This window comes from Eublepharis macularius, chromosome 7 (assembly GCF_028583425.1).
Source record: "Eublepharis macularius isolate TG4126 chromosome 7, MPM_Emac_v1.0, whole genome shotgun sequence".
NCBI lineage: Eukaryota > Metazoa > Chordata > Lepidosauria > Squamata > Eublepharidae > Eublepharis > Eublepharis macularius.
In genome coordinates this window covers 112,156,086-112,175,902 of record NC_072796.1, presented here as the reverse complement: position 1 = coordinate 112,175,902, position 19,817 = coordinate 112,156,086, and the positions used below count along the sequence as shown (strand labels likewise).

Sequence of the window (19,817 nt, the reverse complement as noted above, 5' to 3'; positions counted from 1 at the left end):
GCACCTATTAACAAAAACAAACTCTTTTCTTTCTCTCCTTCCCCCCCCCCCGACCCCTGCTTAGCCCACCAGGAGGTTAACACTTTTTGCATCTTTAATGATGACCAAATTTTGAGGAACTTGGAGAACTTTACAGACCACTGCGCAGCATTGCTGGTTTTTAATAGACATTCCCTAAATGAAGACTCAGTTCAAACAAACTACAGTATATAGAGGGGGGGACATAATCTGCCCAGTATTTAAGAGATTCACTAGCTACCATTTTGTTTTCAGGCATAAAAACCCAAGAAGATCCCTGCTGGATCAGACCAGTAATCCACCTATAGTCCACCATCTTCTTTCCCTCAGTGGCCAACCAGATTTTCCTAGACAGGTTTTCAAGTAGCACATGGAGGCCAAAGCCTCCATTGTTTCCCACTGCAGTAATTGGTATTCTGAAGCACATTGCCTTTGAACATGGAGGTTCCATTTAGTCATCATAGCTAATAGCAAATTCTAGTGGCCCAGTTCTCCATGTATTTGTCTGATCCCGTTTTAAAGCCTTCTGTGCCAGTGGCCATCACAACATCATAGTGTTATGTGTGGAAGCACTTTTGTTCAGAATCTTCTGCCCTCCCATTTCATTGGATAATCCCAATATGATAGGAGAGAAAGTAAAAGGAATATTATAAATAATTTTGTCCCCTTTTGTCATCTTCTAAACTGAAAAACGCCAAACTCTTTAGCAACAGCAGCGGTGCCCTGCTGGATCAGGCCAGTGGTCCATCTAGTCTGACATCCTGTTTCACACAATGGCCAGACAGTTGCCTTGGAGGGTCAAAAAAAAAACCAGGGCAGAGAGGCTGAAGCCTGACTTTCCTCATAGTTTTTGTGCTTCAGCCATTTGATTTGTTGTTCTTATTTGGCTGTGCTTTTTTCCAGCTTTACAATTTTCCTTTTGATGGGAAGAAGAGAATTATACAAAGCTCTGTAAAGAAGCACAATTCAAAGCCTTGGTTTTGACCTATAAAACCCAAAATAAATGGTCTGAAACTAGGGTTCCTGAAGGACTGCATGCTCCCCTATGGACCTGCTTGGCCATTAAGATTTTTGCTGAGGAGCCAAATCTGTTACCTTCTGATCTTCATGGATAGCAGGTGCTCTACCAGAGAACTACTTTCTAATAGTAGTCTGAACTCCAAGCTGCAGTGTTCTTAGAAAAGGGATTGAAGCAGACCTAACACTTTTTTTGCAGTTCACCATTTAGAAATCCCTCATTTTCTCTGTGCTTGGTTATTTTATTAATTTATGATATTTACATCCTGCTTTTCAGATGGTTGTCTTCCAAAATGGCTCCCCATTATACTTTTGTTATGTCTTTGACTTGTCTTTATGTGAAGAATGTAGGTTTTGTATGATGTCACTTTTGAAGAAAACTGTAAGTGACATCATGCCATGTATGAAGCAATCCTAGCAATCCTACATGAACGGTAGGGTATCTGTGGCCTTCAGAAAGACATGTACATGCCTTAAAAATCCAGTTGATCTTTATGGTGTTGTTCCAAAGTATGAGGATACAAATAAGTACCTAATTTGATTGTCTGTCTGTCTCTGTCTGTCTATCTCTATGTTGGGAATAAATCTAAAGACCTTTTTGTAGTCATTGTCTCATCTCAGGAACCAGAATGCTTTGATTTCAACACATTTTTTTCTCTCCTGTTCATCATTCATTTGATTCCCACACAAGCCATCTTGCAACATCAGGGAGTTGTATAGCAGGAGCTCTTGTGGAATGTTCCCTGTCCCCAATCTTTGTACTTGTGATCTCTCCTTTTAAGTTTGGCCCTGGAAAACAGTTCTCTGAAAGATTAGAAGGTGCCAGCAATCTGTAGGAAGAAGAGGTATCAACAGGGATTATGAAGAGGGTTACTCACTTTATCTACATTGCCTCACACAATTCTTTCATTAGGAATTGGCTGTTGAAGGGAGGGCCCCGATGCATTTCGACTCTGCTAAAAGCACACCACTTCCAAGTGAAGCCCCTGAAGAAGTGCGGTCATACACCCTTACTGATTTGACATGCAACAGCTTGGATTTGGAACGGTTCCGGTTCTTCCTCAAACATCACTCTGCAAGGTATTTCCTCTGCGCTAGTCTGTCACATTTTGCTGAGAAGTTTGTGTTACTGATATTCCTATTTCACCATACATTATTGTTTCAGAATGAGATACATGCTGTGAAGCAGGGATTTCTTTCTTTTTCCAGTGTGCATCCACTTGCCGTGCATATCAGGTTACTTTCACGACCCCATCACATGCTGTCCTAAGGCTTGATGCAAGGGTGTGGTGAAAACCACCTGGCCTATATGACGGATGTACACTACAGCTCTCCGAGTGGTAATGGGTGTTTGTTTTGGTTAAAACCTTAATTTGTTCAAAATGGCAACACAAAATTTCTCTTTGGCTTGTTTGCAGCACTGACCTCATGTGCTGGATTGAAATTGAACAGTTCAGGCGGATGCTCCACAAGGATAAAAAACAAAGAGAAGAAAAATCTAAGGAGATTAAAAATAAATATCTCAATAAAACATATTTTTTTGGACCCAATAGTCCAGCTACGAAAGAGGAGCAAGAACAGGTCAGTGGTTACTTTTAACGTCTTCACAAATAGTAATGGCGGGTGTGTTCATTTTTGCATTGCATTAATGCTCACTGAGAGATTTAGGTTAGCCATACTCTTGCTGGAGGACAATATGTACTATGTTTTCCAAAGGAGCTCTTTTTGCTGAGTCATATTATTGGTCCATCTAGCTCAGTTCTGCTCACTCCAACCTGATGGGGGCTCTTTAGGATCCCAGGCAGAGAAAGGTGTTTCCCAACATCTGTTCTGATGTGCCATGTTACAAAGACAGGTTCTGGAGCTCTGTGCCTTCCAAGCGACCCACAGACCCAATTCAGATCAGGACTGTAGCGCACAGAGAGAAGGTACTTAACCCCCTCCCCCATTCTTAAGCCTTCCCAAAACCTGTACTTTAAATGGAAGTCATCAGAAGTCTTCGTTCAGTGTAGTTTCTCCAGAGCTGGTTAGACTGATCCTTTAGTTGGAGCAGTCTGTTCTTCCCCAGCCAAAGCAACATTTCACACTTGGTAAATGGGGAGGATTGGCTGTGTCCCCTATCCCTGGAGTTCTGGAAAATTCTTTGATATATAACTGGCCTCATCTGGTGACTCATGTTTAAAATTCCAGTGGGATGATTAATTATCAAGCTTTATCTCTGATGTGGATAATATCACCTGCCACTATATGGGGGAGACCTTGGTAAGAAATATCCACAAGGTGAAATTGCAGTGGTGAAATACTCATGCAATGACTTTACCACATCCAAAATAAATTAGGAAATTGGGCTTTATGTTTATGGCTTTGAGTTAGGGGACCTTAAGAAAATCGCTGCCAAAATATTGTGCGAAAACTGCCAAGACATTCCCTGTTGCCTAATGAGTTTACATCTCTTAGCCAAGATGTACAATCAATGTGATTATTTTTTTTAAAACCCATATAAAGTATAGCCCATAAAGAAACCAAAACTTCTTTCTATTATGTAGAACACTGTAGGGAAAAATGACCAACAAAAGTGTTTCTCCATTGTATCTTCACCACAGTGGCCATTGCTATAACTGGTATGAGATATTATTTTAAGATATTTTCAAGAACGTGAACTGTTGCAGGGTAATGTGAAACTCGCTTCATTTCTCACAGAGAGTACGCATGGGGTAGAAGCAGAGGAGCATTGAGTCTGTGCATGATATTTTTTGGCACATAATTTTCTCTTGTCCACTGATGTGTTTGAATTTAGGTAATGAAATTAGGCGGTGGCTGGGGAAACATACTTCATGAGCAAGTTCCCCCTTTGATCCTGCTAGAGATTCAAAAGTATATCCGGATGAGACTGGAGAAAAAGTGGTTGCCATTATTTCTGACAAGTGAAAAATTTGGGCCACAGAAAAAAATGAAGGTAACATTTTAACATACGGTGGGTTGGTTTGGGGACCAGAAACTCCCATGATAGAATGGACAAATAGCTCATATGTGCAAAGTGTCAGAGAGAAGTGACGACTTTGGCATTTGAGGGTCTAATTCTCCCTCAACCCCTCATCTTGCTGGTATTCCTGTTAGCCACTGAAGACTTAAGCGGCAATAGAAATCTTATTTCACATCTGGCAAGTTTCCTGGAGTGGGAGGCTGGGGTATGGAGAGCTTGATTGTAGCTGTAGAATTCCACCCCCCATACACAATCACTCCCTCTACAGCGCACACAAATGAAATCCAGCCCCACGTAGAAGTTGGAAGTTGGTGAGAAGTAGAGAAGAAAATGAGGCTAAAAGAAAACGAGCCGGCTTCCCAAACCTCTATCTCGTCTGTTTCTCACACTGCCCACTCCAATTTCTCCCATCTGGGGCTGCCTATTTTGTTAGGAACAGTTCTGAGTTCTTCTTCATCTGCACAATAGTTAAGCAGGCAAAGTTAGGGTCTGGCTATCAGCCAGGCCCTTGCCTGGCTATATGGAAGAATTATTATTTGCTATGTTGCATGATGAGTATTCTGGGTGGGAAGAGCTTTGAGACTGGTGCCACATCAGAGAGGAAAAACTGGTGAGTTTGCAGTCTTCGGTTCATTGGTTTTTATGGCAGTGGAGCTTGGAGAATGGGCTGTTCACAGGCTGCCAAAGGAAGGAACAATAAAATCCTGTTTTTGTTTTTTCAAGATTTAAGATTTTCTTTAGTGTGCCTTTTTTTTTTGCCCCTGAAGGCACCTGTATATTTTCCAAGCTTGAAACGGCATTGAAATAAAGCATCAGCACAGGAGGAAAATCAGCCCCCCCCCCAGCTCTCAGCACCATAATAACACCCCCATGACTGTTTTTATTTTTTTTAAAAAAAAACCAACGGGAATTCCTGACTCTGGATTTCCTGTATATTCTCTAGTAGGGTTATGAAAGTGACCCGTCCCAGATATTTCAGGAAGCAAGCCACGCTCCTCCTTATTTTAAAGGTCACTGGTGCTGGCAGTCTGATCATCCAGACCTTATGCTTCTTGAACTTTGGTGGAAATAGTTATATCCTTTCCTAGGGATAATGCAGTCAATACGAACTTTGTAAAATACATCCGACTAAAGAGCAGAACAATCCACTCCTGTACGTAAAAGTGCTTAGCATTCAAAAGCAGAGATTTAGGTCTCGCTTTGAACGTATTAAGAATAACCGTGCAACCTTTTCCCTCTCATTCAGCCACACTTGCAAGATGCTGCAGAAGATATTTTAATTCAGAAACATGAGAAGAAAATAGAAGCATGGAAGGCAAGCTGCATTTGTTATTTTCTGTCGTTTCCCTTCTGGGCTTGCACATTGCTAGAACAGCGGTCCACAATCTTTTTAAGCATGCAGGCACCTTTGGAGTTTTGACCCAGGGTAGTGGTCACACAACTACAAAATGGCTGCAACAGAAGGCAGAGTCAAGCAGAAAAAGGCTGCCACAAGAGGTGGATCCAACCACAAAATGTCAGGGAGTGTGATCATGCATAACTCTAATAATAATTCTTTGACAAGTCAGGCAGAAGCTGTGCTTAACAGGATGCCTTTTAAAAATAACATTTTTATTTTTTTGCACATGCACAGCTTATCTTCAGTCACACTGTGAAGATCTTTGTGCTGTGGTGGCAACTGCTGCTGAAGCAACTTTTAAAAAATCTGCATAGCCAGTCAGATCCCCAATGGCCGATCTGGTAAAAGTCCGAGCCACTTTCTAAAAACACTTGGCGACTACCAGGAAAGGTGTTGGCGGGTGCTATGGTGCCCACGGACAGCATGTGGGCTACTCTGCTCTAGCTGATACAACTATTTTGCAAACACTTAAATCTTAAGAATGCTCTTCATCAGTGCCAAGCAAGCAAAGGCAAACATTGTTATGTACACAATCCCTTAAACCAGTGAATCAGATTGTTACTGGTATTAAAACCAGTTTAAAGCCCCCACTCTGGGTTTTTCCACCCAGGTCAATTCTTTTTGGGTTTTATGCATGGAAGCTAGTGCTTTGTGGATTTTGTGTAAGTACAGAAACGAATCTCTTAAGATTAGTCCTTTTAGGTATGATGGTGGGAGGGGAGGCAGCATGGTATAGCCCAATCTCATCAGATCTTGGAAGTTAAGCAGGGTCGGTATTTGGATGCTGTCCTGAATGCAGGACAGCAAGCAGGTCAGGTTTGGACCCAGGCCTCCGTTCTATATTTCCTACACTGCCAACCAAGCTGCGGCATATGCACCTGAGAGTTCTTCCATGGGCAAGAAGTCTTCATACCCCCAAAGCTCTCACAGCTTCAGCCTCTACTTTTATAGCAGAAGTGAGCAATTACATTTCATGGAATTTAATTGCTTACTTCTATTATAAGAGTAGAGATGAATGCGGTATCCATATTGCACTTTTAGCTGTACTTTGCCTGCAGTAGACTTGTTGGGACAAGCTGTTCGCTCCAGCATCTGGAAGATAATTTATTACGGAGCACGATTAAACTCAGTCACCAAACAAGAATCTGTAGTATGCAGCAAAGTGGGCAGGCTTCATCATATCTCACAGTATCTGTTTCATGTAGAGTTGCATTTGAATGTGAAGATTGTATCAGTTGCTGAACATCTTTAAAGCACTGTAGCATGACATTGTGAAAGGGGGGGGGGGGTTTGGTCTATCTTGTTCCTTTCTCAAAGAACAACACACTCTTTATAACACACATTGTATACATTTATGCCAGGGGTGGGGAATACTGGGAGTGGTGGTGTCTGGGCTCCATATTCCTGTGTTGTCAGTGCCAGGAGCCAGCTGAGATGAGTGTTATTTATCAGATGAGGACTGGAGAGAGGTAGGCGAGGGCAGGCAAAGATACAACTACAGTAGAAGCAGAAATGGAAAAGGATGAAAGGAAGCACAGCCAGAAGAGAGGACAGGCAAGAAAGGCCAGAAGAGTGGACAGACAAGGAAGGCCTGAGGTGTAAAGCAAAGTCAGAATGGACAGCAGCTCTTTCTGTTTTCTCTTGCAGAGGCTGAGAGCCAAGCTACAAGTGACAAATTACACTTGCCAGGCAAGTGAATGGACTCAAGTGTATTCCTCCCTGTTCACTTGCCATTCACTTGTGCTCCACTTGATCAAGTGGAGAGCAAGCGAATGGCAAGTGAACAGGGAGGAATACATGTGAGCCTGTTCACTTGCCAGGGAAGTGTAATTCGTCACTTGTAGCTTGGCTCTGAGATGGCTGAATAATTCCTTGAAGTCGGTGGGCTGCACTCCATAAGATGCAGACACTCTCTCATACACATGCAGTCTGTGCGTTCCTGACACACAGTTTGGGGGGCAAATGAGACCAGATGCTGAGAGTTCCATGATTGGAGCCCCCAGGGTAGTATCTGCAAAAAGTCCTGTTTAGATGAGTGAAACTGTTGTGGAAAGAGCATAGGGGGAGAGGCGGTCCTGAAGATAAGGCGAGCCAAGCTTGGCCAGTGATCTGGTCAGCCTCCACAAAGCAGGAAGGAAGAGAAGAGGAAGAGGTGGCCTACATCACCATCGCTTGCCCACCTGGGTCTCTGTCTGGGGTGCAGTGGCTCACCCAACCTGCCTTCCTCCACCCTACCCCTATGAGGGAGGGAGGGAGGGAGAGCAGCTCGGAAGAATGCATGGACCCAGATGAGCAAGAAGCTGCCAACCCTGAGCTCCACACCCACTCGGATGACAGCAGCCAGCTGCTCTTCCTCCCTCCCTACTTCAAAGGAATGGGAGAAGGTACTCACCTGGGCTGCTGTGAGGGAGCAGTGCTAGACTGGGTTTTTTGGGAGACAGGCTACGGGTCTAGGGCACCAATAGCCCTTTGGTTAAAAGGTTTATTAAAGAACAGTGCTGTGAAGAACAGAGAGTTGAGGAATGAAATCCATTTTGTTCAAGATAGCACACCAGACTCAAATCTTTTAGCATTCTCAAGCAAGGATGCCTTAACAGAATGTGCTCTAATTTTTTTTTTCATTTTCATCTATTTCTTTCAGTTCATCTTCGTTCTTCTGTGCCTCCACACATGGGGACTGCGCAGGCGCAGGCCAGCCGCCGGAGAATTTTCTAGAGCTTCCATGGCTCCGAAGGGGCCGTTTGTCGCGCGCCTCAGCGACCGTCTTCCCGCCCAAACGGTCACGTGATCCTCCAGCGACCAACGGCCCCTTCCCTCAGTTCTCTTCTTGCCGCCGCTTGGAGAGAACGTGAGCTTCGTTGCTCTGTGCTTTTGTGCTTCGTGCTTTCTCTAACTGATTGCTTGGCTTTTGACTTCGGACTTCGTGACCTCGACTATTCTTTGGATCTCGCTTTGGACTTTGACGTGGACTCGGTAATTTGACTCGGACTGTTTTTTGACCCTCCTTTCGCGTGCCCCTGAAGATGGCCTCTACGGCTCTCTTCAAGCATTGCCTGCAATGCCACACTAAGATGGCCAAATCCGATGGCCATGATCTGTGCCTTTTTTGCTTGGGGGAGACCCACAATGTCTCGGCCTGTAGGATCTGCCAGGGTTTAACCAGCAAGGCCCGGCAGGATCGCAAGGCCCGGCTAAATTCCTCGCTGTGGCAGAAGGTCATGTCGGAGGGAACCCCGTTACGTCCGTCCAAGGCCGGCCCTAGCCCCTCTGCCGAACGGCAATCAAGAGCTGGCTCAGTGGCCTCCGTGAGGTCGGGGTCGAAACCGCGTCCCCCGAGTGCCTCGGCGTCGAGAGCGGCCTCTCCAGCGCAGGGACCGGTGCGGCCGCCCCGTAGCGCGTCATCCACCAGGTCGGATCCGAGACCGACATCGGAACCGAGGATCCTGGTACCGAGTCCCCGATCGGAACCGACGACCGGATCGATTCCGATAAAGTCTAAGAGGTCGAAGCCGAGGTCCCCTTCGAAGGCGAGGAGCGCGTCGGTTCCGAGGTCTTCTTCGGAACCGGCAAAGAAGAAAAAGAAGACCAGACATCATCGGTCGCCGCATCCCGCTCCTCAGGAGGAGGTCATCGTGCTTCCTCACACGCCTTCCCCTCATCTGGGTTCCCCCGAACCAGAGGACATCTCCGTGCCGGCGCCGGATCCGATGGCCTTCGAGACGGTGCTCGCAGAGTTCTCGTCGGGACCAGAGCCGAGCCCACACCGTCGGAGCCGACCATCACCTGCCCTTCGGTCGCCGAGGCTGGAACCGAGCCCGTCTCCTCATCGGAGCCGTCCATCTCCTGTCCGTCCGTCTCCAGTTCCTGCAGTCGGTCGTGAGCGGCGCCGTTCCGGGGACAGCATTCGATCGGCCCGATCCACTGCATCCCGGCAATCGTCAAGCCTCCTATCTCCCCTCGCCATACCATTGCCAGTGGGAAGGGGCACCTGCTGGGTTCACCGAGTCGGAACCGGGGCCATCGACGTCGAGGCGGACGTGGTTCCCCCCTCCAGTCCAGGGTGAGGACTCCCAGCTCGGATCCGAGGAGGGAGAGGTTGAGAGCCTGGCCGGCTACCAGTCGGAATCCTGGTCTGAACCATCGCCGGCGGAGGATCTGGTGCCATCTGCAGGCTCCCCGTTTGAGGACCTCCGCATCTACGCCGACCAGATGGCTAGGATGGCCCAGGCCCTCGAGATGGATATCTCTTCGGCAGTCCCCCAGACCAAGGACAAGCTCCTCAAGCGGATCTACGGGGATAATCCGGCGTCCCTTGGCTTCCCCATGCTCGAGGGTATTGAGGAGATCGTGGAGAAGGTGTGGAAGGTGCCCTGTGATCAACCTCCAACATCTAAGAGGATTGAACAGCTCTACAAGATCAAGCAGGGCACCTGGCCGGCGTTGGTGAAGCACCCTCCACCTTCCTCCTTGGTCACGGAGGAATTCAACCCCCGACGGTCGGGTCACTCCTCGGTGCCTGCCGATAAAGAGGGCAAGAAGCTGGATGCCATGGGCAGGCGCCAGTACATTGTCTCTTCGCTGGGTCTGAGGATCGCCAACTACCAGACCATCATGGCAGGGTACCAGCTGTACCTCTGGGAGAAGTTGGCGTCCTATACCCGGGACCTCCCACCTGAGCAGAAGGCTGTGGTGTCCCTGCTGCAAACAGAGGCTGTCCGGCTGTCTAAACAGCAAATGAATGCTGGGAGCCACGCTGCTGACACTGCTGCTAGAGGGATGGCTTCGGCGGTGGTCCTCAGGCGCCATTCCTGGTTGCGGTCGACCGCCCTGTCTCAGGAGGTGCGTTCCAGGGTGGAGAGCATGCCCTTTGAAGGGGACTCGCTGTTCTCCAAGTCCACCGACGAGACCCTGAAAAAGAAAAAGGAGGACAGACAGACGGCACGGTCCTTGGGTCTGGCTCCTTCGGACAAACCCGCCTCTAGGCCACGGTACGCTCCCCGGTCCGGCCCTTACCACTTCCAGGGCAGGTACCAGCAACAGCGGCCGGGTTTCCACCAGTATCCTGCCTACCAGCAACGGCCCTACCCTCCCACACAACAGCAGAGGAGGTGTAGGCCCTTCAAGCCTCGTCCGGCACAATAACCGGCCCAGCAGAGAGATCAGCAGGGCGCCGGGAGGCAGTATTGACGGGTCACGCCAGCCGTATCCCCGAACTTTTCGGACAGACTGAGTCCACTCCTCTCTGAGTGGGAGTCAATAACATCTGACTCATGGGTCTTAACAATTGTTGAACTGGGATACGGGCTGGAGTTCGTTGAGCTGCCTAGATGCAGTTCACCCCTGACGGCTGTCAATAACACTATGGCCGAGCTGGATGCGGAGATCGTGTCGCTCTTGGCCAAGGGTGCTGTGGAAGAATTGCCCTATGAGGACTCTGTAAAGGGTTTCTTCTCTAGGTTCTTCTTGGTCCCCAAGAAGGATGGGGGCTTACGTCCCATTTTAGATCTGAGGGGCCTTAATGCCTTCCTCAAGGTGACCAAATTCAAAATGGTTACGTTGGCGACTGTGATCGCCTTGCTGAAACAGGGGGATTGGTTTGTGGTTCTTGACTTAAAGGACGCATATTTTCACGTGGGGATACGGGAGGAAATACCTGAGCTTTGTGTACCGGCAAAGGGTTTTCCGGTATAAGGTGCTCCCCTTTGGCCTGTCCACTGCCCCACGAGTGTTCACTAAATGTGTGGCCCCTGTGGTTTCCTTCCTACGGGAAGAAGGCTGTACCATCTTTCCGTACCTCGATGACTGGCTCATCGTGGCTGAATCGGAGTCTAGGCTGGTGCAGGACTGGCTTGGTACTTAGCACTTGCCAACGCCTGGGGCTCCTGGTGAACTTGGAGAAATCCAAATTGGTGCCCAGCTGCAAAGTGTCCTACATTGGCGCACTGTTAGACTCTGTGGAGGGTAAGGCCCTGCTCCCCTTGGAGAGGGCCCGGTCCCTAAGGGGTCTAGTGTCCATGTTTAAAAGGAACCGGTTCCAGTCTGTGCGCACTATCCAGTGCTTACTAGGGCATATGGCAGCGGCCACCTCTGTGGTGCCCTTTGCTAGGCTGCGTATGCATCCGCTCCAGAACTGGTTTGTGCGGAGTTACGATGCTCTGCTGCACCCTCCGTCCCTCAAATTCTCTGTCCCAAGGGTCATCCTCTCCTCCTTGGACTGGTGGCTGTCTGATGACAACTTGTTTAGAGGGACCCCCTTTGGGTATCAGCACCATGACGTCACGGTTACCACTGATGCCTCTCTGTTGGGATGGGGGGCTTACTGTGGTGATGTGTCTGTGCAGGATGTCTGGTCTGAGAGGGAAAAGACCCTCCATATCAATGTGCTTGAACTAAGGGCCATTCGTTTCACACTTGTGTCTCTTACAGCACTGCTGAGAAATTGTCAGGTGTTGGTGCAGACGGACAACACGACTGCCATGTACTACGTGAATCAGCAGGGGGGCACAGTGTCCATGGCCCTGTGCCGGGAAGCCACGCTCACTTGGCAGTGGGCTATCAGGAACGGCGTGTCGCTCCGTGCTATACACGTGGCTGGGTCAGACAATGCCCGGGCAGATGCCCTCAGCAGGGTCCCTTTGCTGGACCACGAGTGGGAACTGAACGTAGAGTGCGTTGGGCCGATCTTCCAGATGTGGGGTCATCCAGTGATAGACGTGTTCGCCACTGCGGCAACCACCAAGGCCCACACGTTCTGTTCCAGGGCAGGGAGCGACCCCCTCTCTATTGGGGATGCCTTCCAGTTTACGTGGACGCAGGGCTTGCACTACATGTTTCCTCCATTCCCCTTGATTCCCAGGGTCCTGTGCAAGATAGAGGAGGACGGGACGGACTGCATCCTGGTGGCCCCCTTCTGGCCACGGCAGGTTTGGTTCCCGAAGCTCCTGCGGATGTCCCAACGGACATATGTGAGTCTGCCCCCTCGGCAAGACCTTCTCCTAAACGGGAGCCTGGTCCACCACGATCCCAGGAAGCTGCACCTAACGGCTTGGCGGATCGTTCCTCCCCGATAGGCTTTACTGACGAGGTACAGAGGGTCCTCCTGAATGCTCGTCGGCCATCCACTAGGCGCGCTTATGCGGCCAAGTGGCGCAGGTTTGAGCTCTGGGCACTTGCCAGAGGAGTAATGCCTGACAGCAGTCCCTTGGGGGTTGTGTTCGAGTATTTGTGCCACTTGCGTGGCCTGGGCTTGAAGGTGTCCTCCCTCAAGGTCCACCTGGCAGCGATATCAGCTGCTCACACCCGAGTTGAGGGTGCTACGGTGTTTTCTCACCCACAATCCCGCCAGTTCCTTAAGGGCATGTACAATCTTTACCCACCTGTGTCTGCGCCAGTGCCTCAGTGGTCACTGTCCTTGGTGCTCTCACGTCTCATGTTGCCTCCATTTGAACCAATGGCTACGTGCCTCTTGGATATGCTATCCTACAAGGTAGCGTTCTTGGTGGCCATCACATCGGCCAGAAGGGTCAGTGAGCTGTCTGCACTGCGGTCTGACCCTCCCTTTCTTGTGTTTCATCCCAACAAGGTGGTCCTGCGTCCCTGCCTCGGGTTCCTGCCCAAGGTGGTGTCCGCCTTCCACCTCTCGCAGGATATCTCACTGCCTGCATTCTTTCCTCAACCTTCCTCTAAGGGGGAAAAGGCCCTCCATTCCCTAGACTTGAAGAGGGCCCTAGCCTATTACCTGGATAGGACGAAGGGATTCCGTTCCAGTCCTCACCTGTTTGTATGTTTTGGGGCCAAGGACAAGGGTAACAGGGCTTCCTCACAGACCCTGTCTAGGTGGATTGTGACGGCCATTAGCAAGGCCTATTCCCTGGCAGGGGTGGCTTGCCCGCTTCATGTCAGAGCCCACTCCACGCGGTCCCAAGCATCCTCTTCGGCACTCCTCAGGGGGGTGCCCCTGGTCAACATTTGTAAAGCAGCCACGTGGTCCTCTGCAGACACCTTTGTCAGGCATTACGCCATTGATGTCAATGCGGAGCAGGATGTATCTGTGGCCAGGGCTGTCCTACACTCCCTTTTTTCCTAAGGGAGTCTTGGGTAGACTTTCTTGGCGTACCTGCTGGGTACCCTTGAGTGAAAGAGTGTATATATGTACCTGGGGGTGTGTATATATGTAAATATTGAGTATTTATGTGTCCTTACACAGTTTTTTTACATAGATGTATATATGCATATCTATTTATTGTTGTTCTTGTTTGTTCAATAAAATTGTGTTGGACTTCACCCCACCTTCCTTATTGTGTGAAGCTTGGTACACTCCCATGTGTGGAGGCACAGAAGAACGAAGATGAAAACAGAGTTAACATACCTGTAACTTATGTTCATCGAGTTCTTCTGTGCTGACACACAACCCTCCCTCCTACCCCGCTGTGAATTCCAATGCACAATGATGTGGTGGCTGTAACTGAATCTGATGTGTTTTAAGGTGTTACGGCTAAGTGTGTTGGTCAAGCGGCGGCAAAGGAGAACTGAGGGAAGGGGCCGTTGGTCGCTGGAGGATCACGTGACCGTTTGGGTGGGAAGATGGTCGCTGAGGCGCGCGACAAACGGCCCCTTCGGAGCCATGGAAGCTCTAGAAAATTCTCCGGCGGCTGGCCTGCGCCTGCGCAGTCCCCATGTGTGTCAGCACAGAAGAACTTGATGAACATAAGTTACAGGTATGTTAACCCTGTTTTTCCTTTTGCTCCTGCTACTCGTGTACACCTGCCTTCCCTGGTCCAATTTTCTCAGTGTAAAGATCTCCTAAATGTCTTGATGGCATTAAATCACTTTCTACTATTGGCAAAACTTTGTTCCAGAAACAACAAAACTTTTCAGCTTCTGTTGATGATCATGGCAATGGATTTCAAAGTGGCCTTTGTTAGCAAGATTGCTCTCAAAGGCAGTTCTAGATTTGTAAGCTGGACTGTTCCTTCCTATCCGTTTGCTTCTACAAAATCTCAAGCTGATCTTCTTCCCCTACTATTCCAATCACCCCCACCCCCACCCCAAGAATTCTCTTGCCATAATCAACAGAAATGGCTGTTTCCATATTCATTCTAAGAAGTCATATGTTCTAAATCATTGTTAGTCACTTCCTTTTCCCCTTTGTCCCTTCCAACGGAATGTTGCCCAAATCAAACAAGAGAGTGGGAGAGAGAAAATGGTTGCCAAGTTCTATTGTGTCCATGTAATAAACTACTGAAAGTTGGGGTCACTGCAAAGATAAGCATCAGACAGTTCAGCCTAACAAATGCTTTGTTATTGCTTTTGGAAACAGAATTTACTCAGCGTGCTTTCTTCTTCCTCCCCTCTTTTTGACAGCATGTGGACAATAAGTGGGTTTCTTCATCTAGGGAAGTAATTATTTTCCGCAAAGCCTTGTTGAATCCTATCACAGCCTTTCAGTTCAGACGCTTTGTGTCTCTGAAAGGAGATTTACTGGAGAATGGAGTGCTCTTCTGGCAGGAGGTGCAGAAATATAAGGTACCACAACAATTCGAAACTAGAAATTAAGTGACTTCTTTCATACTGTGACACTTTTATCTAGAATGACTGCAGTCCTTTGGGATCCCTGAGGAAGGAAAAGTGAGGGGATGGGGGGGGGTGTTCCCCCCTTAAGTTAGGGGCTTGTTGGTGTAACCAGATTCCCTCATTAGGATGAAGTATGAGATGTCAGAGGGCCTCTATTCTGGACCTAGCAATCAGAAAACACACTGTAAGATTGCCAGATTGGATGTTGTATTTGGGACAGGGCTACCTGCTGTATCTTTAATACCACACTGAGAAAAGACACTTAACAAGATGCAGGAATCCTGGCCCTGGGCAATACTCCTAATCTTCTAACCATGGTTAGGAGAAGGGTGTGTGGTCGCTTTTCGTCTTGCATGAATGCCTCCTCCTGTAGCATTATAATTACATTGGTGCTAGCCATGATTAAGCACTAAACAGGATTACGCTCATAGAATTTGAACACAGTTCAAACCCTGGTTTCAGACTCTAGTTATGAGGACAATCCTGGTTACCATTAACCAGAGCTAATGGTAACATGATGTGGTTGTATGATGTGCCGATGTAAATACAATAGAACATCATGGTTAAAACGAACAAGGAAGAGGAAGGGGACTGTATACCCATCCTATGCTCATAATCATGGTTAGGGTGTCAGGCACATTACATCCGCTTTCAACCACTGAAACGAATAACCTATCACATTGCTGATGTGGCATGTGATGTACATTTTAGTCAGATAACTCACTCCACGTGTCCTGAGCCTAGCCTGCAGCAGGGATGGGAGAAAAGGTTCTGTGACGGCAGTATCTATTTGTGCCATTTGAAAAAGGACAGTTAGCCAACACTGAGCCTTGTTTTGTTATCTGAACATGTATACAGCCCAGCAGGGTACAGTGGTTAGTGTGTCAACCTAGGATCTGGGAGACCCAAGTTTGAATCCCCATTGTGCTATGGAAGCTTGCTGGGTAAGTTGGGTAACTTTACACACTCTCAGCACAACCTACCTCACAGAGTTATGAGAATAAAATGAAGGAGAGTAAGAGCTTTCTTCTTTATATGTGACTATGACTTTGCATAAATTCCCTTTGTATTGTGCTTTCCCCTTTTCAGGACATGTGCCATTCCCACTGTGATGACGCCACGATCCAAAATAAGATCACAGCCATCATCAACTGCTTCATTAATTCCTCTATTCCACCAGCTCTGCAGGTTGATATTCCTAAAGAACTAGCCCAGAAGATTATTGAGCAAAGGAGCGAGTTGGGTCCCTACGTGTTCAGAGAAGCACAGGTACAAGAATGCACACACTGGGTTTGGGTAGGAGGTGTTGATCCTGAGTATTAGAACAGATCGCTGGAGTTTCAGGCTTAGATTTGTACCTATGAATTCATGCACATACAAGTTGCACCCAGAAATTAGGTTTTGGCTTGAGCAAGAACAGATTCTAAATGGTTAGTTAAAAAATGAAGAGTGGGATCCAAATGAACGATGTTCAGATTTCCCACCTGTGCATCAGAGCTTCTGCCTATACTCTGGGATTTCAGACTCTCCCCTTCTCACTCCCGTGACCCTGAAAAAGATGTTCCAGAAAGTTAGGAGACCCTTTAGAGAAAAGCTGCACTTGGAATGGGCAATCCAGCATCCTTAGGCCATTCTATGGTCCTGCAAGATTTAATAGTATTAGCAATATGATTTTGGGTTCGTCGGCTTGTCCATCTTCCAAAGTGCTATATGCTATCATGTCACCAACGCCATTCCACTCTCTACATAGGACAAAAAAGTCAGTCCCTATGCAAAAGAGTAAATGGGCACAAATCTGACATTAAATTTGTGTTATCCGGAAACTAATGAAAGAACATCTTCAAGGACTTCTGTTGCTAATCCAAGCTACATTTCTGCTCTCAAAGAACTTCAGAGGGAGAAGCTAGCATAGAAGTGCTGAAGTAGAATTCATATAGAGGTTTTATACTCTTTCCCAGACTCCAGTGTTGAATTCGGTCACTGTAGGTGACCCCTTTACACAGGTTCACTTATTTCTTAAAACAGAGAATGGAGCTGACAGCAAACAGAGCCATTTCCCCCTAGCTCCTATAGACTCTGTTGTGGTCTGTATGGTTTTTATGAGAACACTGGAGTTCACACTTTGTTATTTTTTTATAGGAAAAGCACCCAAACCCTGCCTGTTTAAACAATACTCAACAGTCCCTACTGGACCCCCTGCCTATTCAAGAGACCTCCTGTCCCCTCTCCCTCGAGAATTTACCAGCCCCTCTTCTCTCTTTTTCCTTCTTCACTTGGTTGTTGATGTTAAACTGCCTCCAGTAGTTGTCTTTATTTTTCCTCCAACATTCCATTTAGCGTTTTAAATCTGAATGGGGAAGAAAAGGAGAAAGAATCTTTTCCTGTTCATCAACGCCGTATGGAGAAGCGAATTCTGCATAGAATAAATATTTCTTTCACAGGGCCAGCATGGACAGTGGGAAGAATCTTGGCCTTGGGTCCAGGAGATTTGAATAAAAAATCTCTCCTCAATTATAAATTCACACACACCTCTGAGCATAATCACAAGCATTTCCCCTCAGTAGTCTATCTTTAAATGACCTAAATCATTATTGTGAAGATAAACTACAGACTACTTGCTTCTCCATTAGCCCATGAAATAGCTTTTCTCTCCCCCGTCCTGTTTTTCCAATTTTTTCTGAACATCCCGCTTGTATGAAGGATTCTGTGGAAATTTCACTGCCTGCTATTTTGTGACATTTGTGTCCTACAAGGTGCTATATGTTTCTGTTATTTTGGTTTTTTTTCTAATGAACCAACGCAGCTGCCTATAATCTTTTAATATAAACTAGTACATTGACCATGAAATATTTGCTACTTTACTGGAAAGGTCTAATGGACCTAAATTTGTGGCCTAACAGTTGCTGGAGATGTTCAAGAAAACATGACACTCACCCATCCATTGGATCTCCTGGTTACTCTATTTGATATGAATTGGTTATGCAATTTGAGAAGCATCCAGCTGATTCTTTGCACCAGAACTCGTGCCATTCTGCCACCTGACTCAATGGACACATGGAATTCCCATACACTGAATCAGACCATTGGTCCATCAGGGTCAGTTTTGTCTACCCACACTCTGGGTGTGCATTGGGATATAACTGAGCCAAAATTAAACCCAAAATTAGCAGTTTCAGGTCAACTCAGGGATATCCAAAACAACCCAAACACTTCTGAAATAGCAAAAGTAACAATAATTTATCTCCTGGAATTTCTGGAGTGTTTTGGGTTTGGGGAGGGCCAGGATTGCACAGAGAAAGAAAGAAAGAGAGAGAGAGAGGTGGTGCCCTGGCAAACTGGTTAACCGCAGAAACCTTGGCCTAACTCTACAAACACAGATAATGTGAATACTGATATGGCTACACTTGCCTCATAATAATTGTCAGAACTGTAAAGTGGAGATTGGCTCTAAATACGTCTTTAGAAATTTGCATCATACTGGATTTTTGGCCTAACGCAAGATCCATCACCAGCATCCTCTGAATTGCTGCCTTTGCTTGAGAAATGGTTGTTCTTCAGCCAGTTAAAAGCAGGCCGCACAAGAGATTGTCAGTGCAATCCTAAACAGATTACTTCAGTCTAACCCCATTGATTTACTGGAGTAAATCTATTCAGGGATTGTCCTGTGTATCACTTAAAAGCTATCCTCACCCAACTAATATTATTTAGAAGTTTGTTCAAAGGTAAAAATCTCGCAAATTTCAAAACAAATCCCATTGCTTTTGTAAATGGAATGCACTGGATAATGATGAGGTAGGAAGGAAAAAAACACATGGGCCGAATCCACACTTCCCAACCTTCCACATTTCATACGCAATAATCGCGCTGGATTCTATCCTGCACTGTCCCAGTCTGTGTTCACATCCCCTCTCTTACTGTGGCAGCATTGCACTCTACGTTGTCCACATCCCTTGGAAAATCACGCATTAGGGGGCAGGTTTAGATCCGCCATAGCCAATGACATCGTGTTTGTTTGTTTTTTATACTAGATTTCCGCTATAGTGATTTTTTGCTAAATTGCTATGGTGAGGCCAAATACCCCTTTCAGTGATAAACCACACAATGAAGCATTGCACACTCAGGCCAAGAGAAGCAGTGTTTTCTGATAGTCATAGAGCCCCAGGAGAGAACAATGGGTCACTGGGAAAGATTGCGGGAGGTTGGTGCTGGCCACTTAGCACAGACTACTTATTTAACGCTTAAATATTATTGTAGAATAGCGAATTTTCGCTATAACGGTAATTTCAACATTTCTTTAAAAAAAAGGCAAGTCAACTTTGGCAGCCACAGATATTACGTAAGCAGTCCTTCGGCAGTAAAAAATTACACAAATGAAAATGACGCTCCCCCCCCCCCCCAATGTCTCCACGAGCATTTTTGAGCTCCAGGGTGATATTGATGGATGGGATTGCGCAACAGCGCTAGGAATGCCCACTTTTTTAAAAAAAAGGAACGGGGGGGGGGCCATGCCGCGGACAGAGTTAGAAACCATAATAATTGCACAGCAAAGAGGGATGGTATTCCAGAAAAACTATAAACAAGGAAGTGGGGGTGGATAAAAGGGGGCGGTTTCTTTGTGAACCGTTTCTATTTGTTCACATCCATGGTGAGAACTGTGCAAGAGAAACATTAGAAAGTGCACCAAACTCATCTGAGGCACAACGCAACAGATGCGAAAGAATGGCGGGATTGAGGTAAGAGTATGTGAACAGCCCTCTGAGAAGCGCATAAATGGCGGGGGGGAAGTGGCAAACTTGAGACGTGTGGATTCAGCCATGAACATGCCTT

At 47.1% G+C, this 19,817-nt stretch overlaps 1 protein-coding gene across 1 annotated transcript in view; it reads left to right on the top strand.

The window, feature by feature from the left end:
• Positions 1-19,817, top strand: part of RGS22 (regulator of G protein signaling 22) — a 102,413-nt gene that overhangs the window by 70,483 nt on the left and 12,113 nt on the right. The window contains exons 18-24 of the mRNA XM_054985761.1: positions 292-311; positions 1,969-2,115; positions 2,454-2,616; positions 3,833-3,991; positions 5,265-5,333; positions 14,781-14,942; positions 16,080-16,259. Coding sequence (XP_054841736.1) covers positions 292-311; positions 1,969-2,115; positions 2,454-2,616; positions 3,833-3,991; positions 5,265-5,333; positions 14,781-14,942; positions 16,080-16,259 — 900 coding nt within the window. The remainder of the gene's footprint in view (positions 1-291; positions 312-1,968; positions 2,116-2,453; positions 2,617-3,832; positions 3,992-5,264; positions 5,334-14,780; positions 14,943-16,079; positions 16,260-19,817) is intronic.